The sequence below is a fragment of the Rattus norvegicus genome, chromosome 20, assembly GCF_021556685.1.
Source record: "Rattus norvegicus strain SHRSP/BbbUtx chromosome 20, alternate assembly SHRSP_T2T, whole genome shotgun sequence".
NCBI lineage: Eukaryota > Metazoa > Chordata > Mammalia > Rodentia > Muridae > Rattus > Rattus norvegicus.
This window is the reverse complement of record NC_141553.1, coordinates 49,633,084-49,644,643: the sequence shown is the minus strand read 5'-3', so window position 1 is coordinate 49,644,643 and position 11,560 is coordinate 49,633,084. Positions and strand designations below refer to the sequence as shown.

Below are 11,560 nucleotides of genomic sequence, written 5' to 3'. Positions count from 1 at the left end.
TTTTGTTGTGCGTACCTTAGGTGTCTTATCCAAGCGATAACTGCTACATCTAAGAGCATGAAGGGCTTCCCTTCACTTTTTTTTCTCGGAGTTTTTTTGTGGCCTTAGGTCTTAATACATAGTTCTTCGTGAGTTGATTTTTTTATATGACGTTAATAAGTAAGGTTCCAAGTTCACTCCTTACCTATGGATGTCTGGTCTTTCCAGTACCGTTTGTTGAACATGCCGTCTTTTCTCAACTGACTGGTCTGGATACCTTTGTTAAAAATTATTTTGAGGGGCTGGGGATTTAGCTCAGTGGTAGAGCACTTACCTAGGAAGCACAAGGCCCTGGGTTCGGTCCCCAGCTCCGAAAAAAAGAACCAAAGGAAAAAAAAAAAAGAACCAAAGAAAAAAATTATTTTGACCAATATGGGTGTGGTGGTGTATTCCTGTGATCCTAGTAGCCCTTTAGGCAGAGGCAGGCAGAGCTCTGTGACTTTCTGTCTACCTGGTCTTCACTGTGAGTTCCAGAAAAGTCAGGACTACATAGAGAGACCCTGCCTCAACAAAACAAAAGCAGACAGACAACAAAAAATTACTTGACCATATATGCAGACTTATTTCTAGGCTCCCTTTCATTTGTCTGTCTGTCTGTCTGCCTGTCTGCCTGTCATGCCAGTAGCATGCTGTTTTGATAAAGACAAGTGGTTCCTTTAGCTTTGTTCTCACCCCACCCCAAGGGCTCCCTTGAAATTCCATATGAAGTTTAACACTGGTTTTCTGTCCCTGTAAAAACAGAACGAGAAACTGAACAAAAACCCGGGAGATCCTTCTGACTGTAGGTAACTCAGGAGAACCAACGCCTCACTAACCTTCAACCTTTCCGTCATGAATGTGGGACCTATGTCTTCTTTAATTCCCTTCAGCAAATAGTTCGTAGCTTTCATCACAGTAGTTCAGCCCTAACACGTTTTACTCCTTCTGATGACACTGTGATTGGTGACATTTTATCTGAATGCCTTCTCAGACTGTAATGTGCAGACATGCGACTGACTTTTTATTATTATTATTATTATTATTATTATTATTATTATTATTAACTTGAGTATTTCTTATATACATTTCGAGTGTTATTCCCTTTCCCGGTTTCCGGGCAAACATCCCCCTCCCCCCTCCCCTTCCTTATGGGTGTTCCCCTCCCCATCCTCCCCCCATTGCCGCCCTCCCCCCAACAATCACGTTCACTGGGGGTTCAGTCCTTAGGGGAAGGACCCAGGGCTTCCCCTTCCACTGGTGCTCTTACTAGGATATTCATTGCTACCTATGAGGTCAGAGCCCAGGGTCAGTCCGTGTATAGTCTTTAGGTAGTGGCTTAGTCCCTGGAAGCTCTGGTTGCTTGGCATTGTTGTACATGCGACTGACTTTTATATGTTGTTGTTGCATCCTGCAACTTTGGAGGAATTCATCTGTGAGTTCTATCAAGTTTCTCTACATGCATACAGAATCTTGGCCTGTGTGAACAGAAATAACCTCACTTTTTTTTCTTTCCAATCCTGATGCCTTTTGTTTCTCTCTCTCTCCCCCTATTGTCCAGGCATGAAATCCCAGCTTCAGGTTGAATAGACATGGCAAAAATGGACAGCCTTGCCTTGCTCTCTTGTCTTACGGGGAGCACACGGAGTCTTCCCCGTCACGCCTGACGTCCACTGTGCGTTATTCGTGTGGCTTTGTTGATTCCTATCCTCTTTTACTCTCTCGTGCAGTTTGCTGGACCTGCTCATGTAAGCACCAACACCATCACCTCTGCTGGAAAAGGCAATTCCCAGTCTCGGCAGCATGCTCTCAGGACTTGCGGACACAATGGTTTCCTGGCTTGCTCCTTGACAAACCTCTCCTTGCCCCAACCTCACAAGCCCTGTGCTGGGATCTTTAAAATATTTTTTATTGCATCCAACCCTAACCCTAACCCCAACCCTAACCCAGGGTCATTAGAAGTAACACAAAGAGTCTCTCTCACACTCAAACATCTGAGCAGGACACCACTTACATTGCAGTTCAATAGCGTGCTGTGCAACGAGCTAGACTTCAGTAACCAGGGTTAACAGTAGCTCAGTGGAAAGGAAACCATGCAGACGGTGCCCTACATGGGACAATCTTAAGTATGTCTTATTTATGGTGAGCATATTGCTGGGGTGGTGAATTTCAGTAACTGGGTACCAGCGACTAGAACTGAGAAGAGCTTCAGGTGCCTTTGAGGCTGAGCCTCGTTCATTCCCAGGACAACACTCTTCAGGCCCAGCGCGTTCATTTGCCTTCTGCCTTCGGCCTTCATGTCAACACTGAAAAACTCTCCAAGCCAGGCCTGTAATCCAGCAGGAGGATCAAAAGTGCAGGCGTAGACAATTTACTAAAAAGGTTGAAGAATAAATCCATCAAATGGATTAAGGTATGAGGGGACGTGTGCTGGGGATGTGGCTCAGTGTAAGTAGCTTCTTAGCTTCCCCAGGGCCCTGGATTCTATCTCTGGGCAGGAAGGCAAAAACCTCTAAGAAGCAAACAACTATCTGATTGGGCAAGAAGTGGGTCTTGAGCAGATCTTTAGAATGCTTCGGGTTATGGTGGTAAAAGAGAAGGCTCTTGGGAAACAGTGAATGAGTGGGGATGGGGGGTGGGGTTTGAGCTTCTGCGCCTCTCTTGGACTCCTAAGGTCACACTCAAGACTGGGGAGAGCATACCACTCCTCTCGAGACAGATCTACAATGGACACTCGAATCTCTGACACGAGAGGGATTTAAAACACCTTCATGATTTCAGCTAGCATGGGTTCACCCAACTTGGAATCTCACAAAGCTGGACACAGCTGGATCCCATGTCGTTGCAGCCTTCGAACTCCGAGCTAGGGGCTGAGTCTTGTGTAACTGCAGGCCCACTGACAGGAACACTCGTGGCTGAGGTGGCCTGGTGAGGCATTGCATTGGAAAGACAGAGCAATGGGGGTTTTGGAAGGTGCACAGGAATGCCTGGGTCCCCACTGCAGCTCTCCAAATGTAACAAACCCCTCCTCTCTGGTTGTTTGTTCTTAATGACCCTTCTTCATATGTCTGCCGCTAAGAGGGGGAAGACAGAGCCACGTCTCTCGAACAGATTGGAGAGTTGTTCTCAGCACTCCCACACACTCTGGCCATGGTATCAGTGCAAGCAGGGAGCCTCGGGCCCAAGCCTCAAAGATCCTGTTTGCATGTGCCTTTCTTTGGAGGGACTTAGATCAACTGGATGCTAAGCACAAAAGAAAAATCCAGAAATCGGGAGATAAAAGGCTTTTTGAAGATTTCATACTCCGAGAAATTGTTCTATGTCACACCCTACACATAAGAATTCTACTCAAACTTCGGTTTTGTGTAACCAACCTAAACTCCATGAGAAACACGCTGCTCCTGAGGTGTCTGTCACTCCTGACATTTGGTGGGACACCCTGTCATTAAGTCAGCAGACTTGAAAGACACGGGGGCTTGCCTTGTGCAAAGAAACACTGCAATGGATCATAACACCGGTCTTAGCCCCTCTCTCAAAAGCACTTTTCAGATCATCACATTAATCCTTATAATTTCCATCATAATAGACGCAGACCTGTGAGTAGGGGTGGGGAGGTGGGGCGGGCGCTCCTAGGGATCGTGGGAAAACCTAACTGCACGTTCTGAAGCCGGAGCTTTGAGCCAAAGAGGGTGCCTTGGAGCCTGTCACATGGGCACCGCTGGCCCCTCTCCATTCTCCGTGCCACCCCCCCGTGTGTTTAATGTGTCGTCAAGAGGAACAGTAAGCTTTTGAAGGGAAGTGACTAGAGTCCCAAGAATGTGGCAGGGAATCAAGAAATTAAGAAGCTGGAGAGAATTTGGATGTGATTGTGAGGACTGACAAGTTAACAGGACAAGGATGGAGGGTAGCAGTGCATGTAAATGAGGTAGGGCTACCCCAGGCCCCTTACTGTTTGCTATATTCCCCTGAGAAACTCTCTGACCTGTTTCAAAGTCCAGCAATTCTACTCCTTCACTGAACTTGCTTTGTACATTTTTTAAATCAAAATTCTCACTGGCAAGCGCGGTCACCCTCTCTGTTCTCTGTGGTATCTCTAAGTGAGATGTCAGAGACAGTTAAAGCAACAAGCAGTTGCCCTCAGAGGACAGTGAGGGCTAGTGATCTTAGTCAGAACAGGTTTCCAGAGGCTCCTCGGCTGTTTCCAGCAGAGGCCCACAGCAACCTGGCAGGGTGCTAGGGAAGGGTGCAGACGGTAATAATAAAACTTGTCAGGTTAGATGTACAACAGATAAAACAATCACTTTCGGACAGCCCTTCTCCCACTGTAATGGACTGAATTCCATGCAGCGTTCTAGATTAGCAGTTGTATGTACGTGAACTGTCTTCAAATGAAACAAAGCCATAGTAAGACAACATCTGTGGGAGGCTTAAACGTGTATTCTCAAGTGAGATGCTCTATTGTTCTTTATAAGCTGAGAATGTGCTCCACTGAAAGGAAGTGCTCCATGCCTCCTGGTACAGTATTGATGTATACCGTATCCCACATGCTTAAAGGCCACCGCACACTTGTCTCTTACCTTAATGCACACACCCACGTGCATGCACGCACACACAGAGTGTGGTTGCACATTGCCCTTCTCACAGGTTTGTGTCCAAACGGCCATGGTAGACAGGCATCACTTCCCGCATATCAGAGGCGACATCCACAGTTACAAAGCAGAGTGAACGTGTTTGTCCGCACACTGGTTTAAAGGGCTAGGTCTCCAAGCTCAAAGTTCCTCTGCTGACATGCACAATGTCAACCTGAGCCACTTGGCCTTGCCCGTGTGTAAGTTGGAGGACAGGAGAAATGTGGGTGACATAGTGTGCCTGACCTTGAAGCTGGAGCTAGCACCCAGAAAATGTGGCCAATGAGCTTACACGGAGAAGAAACTGTCAGACCCTTCCTAGCTACACCATACAAAAAATTAAATTTTTGAAATTCTTTATAAAGAAAATGAATTATGGTCCTATCGCCCTCTACTGGAGCCAGGCTGGAAAATAAAAGGTAACTGAAGCTTACAGTGGGCTTACACCTAGTGGTGGCCACTGCTACCCTGATGCAGGGTTTGGCTCCTTCTGCACGGGCGGGATGGCCCTTCCCAGAGCAGCCTTTAATTTGCAGCAGTAATGACTGCCCGGCTCCTGACAGGGACAGTCCTTCCTCTTCCTTGGTTCCACTCCAAGGACAGCAGCGTCTTTGCTCTGTGGGCAGCAGAAAATCGAGATACAAATGTACCCTCGCCTCCTGGATTCAAATAGGAGAGCGCCAAAAGCCCCAACCTTCAGTTCGCTGAGACGCGCCCTATCTACACCACAAAGCAGTAGCATCCAAATGCTTCTTTTTTATCACGCACCCAAATCAGGAAAAAAAAGTGATGCACCAATAAATGTATTATTTATTTATAAATTATATAAGTGTACAACTGTACAATATATTATGTACATTATAAAACACATAAAAATAGAAATTTAAAAGGATGAGATTAAATACAAAGAATCATTAACATTTTCTCAGGGGACTCAGTGTCTGCACACCCGGGATGTACCCCGCTGGAAGCCATAGTCCTAAAGCATGCCCACGACTGCTATTTGGATTTTTAGCTCAGTTACAGGAAATGTACAGGGTGGCGTCTGTCCTGTTTGCTAAGGTTTGTAAATAGCCCTGGAGTGTGAGGACGGGAGCATCTGGAGACACACTTAGCTGACCACTGCACGGCTGGGACGCTGTCACGCTAGGCCACTGATGGCTGTTTCACCTTAAGGCAGACTGAATAGGGGATTCATAGAGTTGAGAAAATGCTTCAAAAAAGAAGCATTGGAAAACAAAGGATGCAAGTTGCTTTATCCAAAGGGGACGAGGGGACAGGCAAAGGCCAACTTAATAGCTAGTTCTAAAAAATCATTCCCCTGCCTAGTGCCAGGATCAAGCAAATGACAAACAACAACAGAACAAGAAAGGAAAGTAAGAAAGAGGGAGGGAGGGAGGGAGGGAGGGAGGCAGGCAGGCGTCCTAGATGCTGGCTGCTGTGCAAGAGAGAAAGCAAAGGAATTCCCACCCATGTGCCTCCTAAGTCCAAGTGAAGTCCTTAACAGAGCGTCCATGTCTGCAGCACACACGACCGAGCCTGGAGAGGACACTCTGCATCCATGGCAACAATCCCTCAGAAACATGCAGTGCTCTGCAATACACGTGCGTGCTAAACAGCACTGCAGTGTATGGTGGGTGCCGGCTGGGCCAGAGACCTGAATAAACGTAGTGTGTTAACACCAGGTGTGGTGGCTCTCGTCTGTGATCCTATTACTCAACAGGCTGAGGCTCGAGGAGGATCACAAGGTCCACAACCTGGGCTACACTGTGAGCTCAAGGCCAGCCTAGGCTATATATAGTGAGTTTCAAAAACTCAAAAACCAAATCAAATCACACTAAAAAGCCTCAGGACACTCCCTGGTTCCACTTCACCTCTTACAGGACTGAGCTTCCTGGCAGCAGGAGAATGGTATCACTCCTCCACAGCCTGCTCTTCCCCACCCCCCAGGGAATGCTGGGAAAGGCAGAGCAAAGAACGAGACGGCTCCATATACAGAACCTTAATTCAATGTGCTCAATTCTTTTCAAAAATCACAAAATTTTAGAGAACACAAGTATCTCGTTTTGGGTGTGAGACCTCAGTCAAGCCTTCCAGTGTTAATCTTGGCACCCACCACACTCTCAACTTAAGTAATAAATCTCCTTGTGAAAAGCTGTATTTTGACAGACATTCTGCAAACTTAGAGATTAAAACTTTTACACAATGTAAACTACTTAATTTCATATATAATCAATTTCACTCTGTATTTCCTTTCAATTAAACACAAACTAGGACAAATTACTAATCCAGAGAAAAAAGGGATGTGGCGTTTAGTGGCTGAGGAGAGACGAGCACCTAACTGAAGCCTTTCACAAGAGCACTTCTAGAGGAAGACTGGTTCTTTAGGTTGAGATGTCAATTCACATCACAAAATCGGCAAACATAAGCAAACTGTTGCATTTCCAATTGTGGAAGACATGGTGTTTTATAAGCATGGTGTAAAATCCTCACCAGACAATCTCAAACCAAAGAAGCCAAGTGTCTGAACAGTCTGCCTACTCCTTCCGAGGGAAAAGAGACCTAGAGAAGACTTCCCTGAGCCTGGCTACTTCAGTAAATAGGAAATGAAAAAACCACAACTCCTTGTGTTCCGTTTCTGCTCACTGTTTTCCTCTCACCTGACTCAAGCTGACTCACTCCCTCACACTTGCATGTCTATCGGCTACAGCCAACCCCGGATCTTCCCAGTACGACCTGATCTGAAGGCAAACCCGCACGCTTGTGCCTGCAGAGGAAGGGAAGGTCTCACTCACCCAGGGAGCAAGGTTCAATGAGAACAACTATTAAGTGTTACATCTTAAATTTAGAACAACAACAAAAAATTCATATTTTTGGTAATTCTCAAATTTTATTTCCAACTACTGTAGTAACAAAATACCAGTGATAATTCTGCAGGAAGAGTAGCAACCTTTTAAATAAACAAGGTCGTAAGTTAGTATTGCAACAGTACTTTGGCCTATGGAGTTTGATAGGATTATTGCGATCAGTCTTATAGTATTGTAGACTGTGTGTCCTCTATGTCTAGTAATAAAAATATTCCTCTGACCTCAGTGACTCACCACACACACATATTTCTACCCTATGTTGAGCACTGCCCTTTTAGGTTGTACTAAATGAGAGAAAAAGTTTTTGCTCCTGGGTTTTCCAAGAGTATACAGAGATAGCAGTCACTTCCACAGTGAGGTACAATATTAAACTTTGAGTTGAAAAATAAAACAGTATCCTATTTATGCCCTTTCTCTAGGAGTAAAAAGACACACACAATTACAAACATAAAATGAATCAAAGTTCTATTTTATTGACAGGAGTCCAAATGAGTATAAACCTGCCTCCTTTGTATGCTGTTTACTGCCTTTAAAAGGCTGCTGACAGAGTCAGGTAGATTAAAAGCTACGAATGTATTCAGCTTTTATAGTGAACCTTTTCCAAAAGGTTGACGACACAAAGCAAACATCAGAGAACTTGTGGTCCCACAATCAATCAATCTGGCCCTGAAGCCTATCGGATGACCTAGACCCTGCACTGACACCACCGGAGGCTGTCAGAGGCTGTCAGAGGCTGTCAGAGGCTGTCTGAAAGCCACCCAAAGCCACTTCTATAATTTCTGCTAACTCTGGGCAATTAAGAACGGAAAATTCTAAAATGTAGCCCTCTGTATTATGTGGAATGTGTGAGAATGTTAAGTGATGGCCAAGATAGATGAAAATTAAGGTTTCAGCTCACATGAACTGTTACAATCTTAGCACTTGTAAAGTATTGATAAATGAACAAGAGCATCTAACAGATTAGAAACTTGAGCAGACATTACTTAAAACATATTTGTGATGTTTATCATATTTAATGTTTACTAAAACTAAAGCTCAACAAGGAGAGAGAGAGTCCTCGTGCACCTTGACTTACTGTGAGCATGATCCACCAGGTAACGCACAGCCCACACTTCCGACAGTTGTAACATCAAAGATTTATTATCATTTGTAGTGAGATCAACGCACCACCCCACACCTGAGAAAGGCTTTAAACCCCTTTCAGATTGTACCTGGCACCAATGGCCTATTTTTCGCATCCGTTTCCAGTAAAGACGCCAACACTTCCCTCCCCACCAGTTCTCTGCTGCTTCTGCTTGATCGTCACTTACAAAGCAGCAGGTGTTTGCAGGACGTGCAAATGCTGTGGTCCACTCACACGGCTTAGTCACCACCCTCCTCTTCCTCCTCCTCTTCCTCAAAGCTGTCTTCAAATCCTTCACTGTCTTCCTGGTCTTCGTCACCTTCTATTGCTGTGTCCCACTGTGGGTGGTTTTCTGGCACGGGCTTGGCCTCATGAACTTCCAACTGCAAACAATCAAACGTGTGTGTCAGAGGTGTGGAGAGGAGTAGTGTCAAATCTAGTAAAGGTTTTCTTTGACCCTGTCAGTCACAGGAAGTGGAGTTTGTGGCTGCAACCCTAATTCAGCACATTCATTACAAAGCCTCTTTGTTCTGCAAATGAAAATGCTACATCCACTTAGACATGTAATTCCACCTCTACTCCAGCTCAGCACTGACCCTGTAGAAGAAGCTGAGCCATTTAAGACAGTATGGCTACGGTACAACTAACCGCCGAGATGCCCATGTGGCGACACTGAGTGAGGGGTCTCTTATCAGAAGTCTGTGGCTGAAGGAAGAAAATTTCAAGTACGCCTTCCAAAGATTTCTGTGAAGGAAAATCCTATGGCCAATACAAGAAATACTGAGCTGTCAGAGGGACAAACAGACTGACCCTTACTGGATCCTTAGCTGTGAACAGTGTCACAGTGGCTTAGCTCAATCTCACTGATATAAGAGGACAACTTGTATGAAGGGAAATGAACACTGAAAGAGTGTATGTTGAACCACGCACAAAGTTCATGTTTTAAGGTGGTTAATAAACAAGAAACAAAACAAAAAAACAAAACAAAAAACTTCATTTCAGAAATCAACAAACACTCCAATAAAGTCTATGGGAAGATCTGAGTCCTGCTCCCCACCCGACACCCACCAGCCTTTTTAAAGCCCTGAGATGCACCACGTTACAGCTCATTAAAACGACCACCAAAGCAATTAGTCCAAGCTTTGGCTCCTTAAATCTAAGCATTACTGAAAGCATGGGAGGTGACAGTTCTCCTTCCGTCACTGCTCATTTCAAAAGTGAGCAGGTCTCCACAGCCTCCTCCTCAGCCACGAGTTCAAGCCCGCGGCCCGCACCTCAGTGTGTGCGCTCCCTTGTCTGTCAGCCTCACCTTCAGTGGTTTAGTCTGGTCCAGGCCCATGTAGGAGTCCGACCGCAGAAACACTGTGTACTGGTGATTCCCAGGCCTGCCAGGTGCAGGGAACTTCAGCTCTACCTACGAAGAGCAAAGTCAACACTTAAAACCTGGACTGCATAAAAGAATCAAGAGAATGCCTTTAGAGCTCCTACCTCAGAGCACTAGACAGATGATTTACACAAACTCAGATCATAACAGACAACATGTGAGTTCTAACTCATCTATTATAGACTCGAAACAAAAAGGAAATCAAATTAAGTACAACTACTGGGGTTCATTTCTATGCACACATCTTAAGAATGCATATTAAAGTAATCAAGTTCTATGCTGCCACCTTAAAACTAAAAAGAAATGAAATAAAGAATGAAAGTATGAATAAATGAAATGTTGAATTAATAAACTGGGCTAGAAAAAAGTAATTTTTGCCAAATTCTCTTATTTCCAGAATAAATAATCATGCCTTAAAAATCCAAAAAGAACCCTCCAAGACTCAGGAAAGAAGGGACAAAAAAGAATGCAGGAGCTGGAGTGGGGACCTGCTGCAGAAAGAAGTCTTGAGGACATGACAGGGCCACTGAACTCTCAACTCCCTACAGCAGTGGGGAGCTTATGAGTTAGCCTGGAGGAAAACAAGACCCACAAGTCCACTCCCCAGGGACTGCTGTTGGCAGGCCACAGTTGCTGGGGGATGATGGCACCCACTTTCCAGTAAATAGCTTTTCAACCACCCTCATGCAAGCATCCTAATGAAACTCAGTAGGACGCATGCACACACGCACGAGTGCACACACACGTGTGCACGCACACACGCGCGCGCACACACACACACACACACACACACACACACACAGCTGTTCGGAAAAGGGGCTTCAAAGGGCAAGGGAAGAAATCAGAGGGACGAACAGATTTAAAAAAATTTAAATTCACTATATTCATATATGAAACAAAACTATAAGAACAAATTTTAAAAGAATTAAAGATTATTACTCCACTATATATCAATAAATGGTTTATTAGTTTTAATAAGGCCTTTTACTACCCTAATACCTATCCACAGCAGAAAAATAAAGTATAAATTACAGAAAGCAAGCCCAAAAAAGTATTAAATTTCTTATCAAGTCTCTCTTCTTCCTGACTGCTATTTGGAACGAGTCACTTCCATGTCTTAACCTTGCCATGAGAGTAAGAGTAAAGAACTAATCGTCAAACATGGACGAACCTTATGAGAGTAACTCTCCCTTCCTTAAAGGAAAAAAATCTATTTTCATTCTAAATTAGGGGTGTGTGTGTACACACATAATGCAGGTGTCTGGAGAGGCCATCATGTGCCCTAGAACTAGTACAGGCTGGCCCCAACAAAAACAAAGAAAATATAATAAGCCCAATTATTAAACTTTTAACGAAACATCATCAAGGTTAAGATACTAAAACACGTGTTGTTGGCTAGTCACCTCTTCTGTGTCCTTCAGTGTGCACACATGATACGGCATAGATATTAATGTTTGCTCTTTCTTATCTGCAATGTAAAGCCACCACCACTCTTGTTTTTCCTGCAAAGAAAAAAAGAGTATGAGTTATCAGAAAGGACTGG

General features: G+C 44.7%; 1 protein-coding gene across 2 annotated transcripts in view; it reads right to left on the bottom strand.

The window, feature by feature from the left end:
* Nucleotides 1–5,430: 5,430 nt before the first annotated feature.
* Sec63 (SEC63 protein translocation regulator) overlaps nucleotides 5,431–11,560 on the bottom strand; it is a 68,835-nt gene continuing 62,705 nt past the window's right edge. For both annotated transcript variants that reach the window (NM_001434629.1, NM_001434630.1), the window contains exons 19-21: nucleotides 11,421–11,519; nucleotides 9,943–10,047; nucleotides 5,431–9,016 (exon numbers count right to left, since the gene is read on the bottom strand). In NM_001434629.1, the coding sequence (NP_001421558.1) occupies nucleotides 8,873–9,016; nucleotides 9,943–10,047; nucleotides 11,421–11,519 (348 nt within the window). In that variant the 3' untranslated portion in view covers nucleotides 5,431–8,872. The remainder of the gene's footprint in view (nucleotides 9,017–9,942; nucleotides 10,048–11,420; nucleotides 11,520–11,560) is intronic.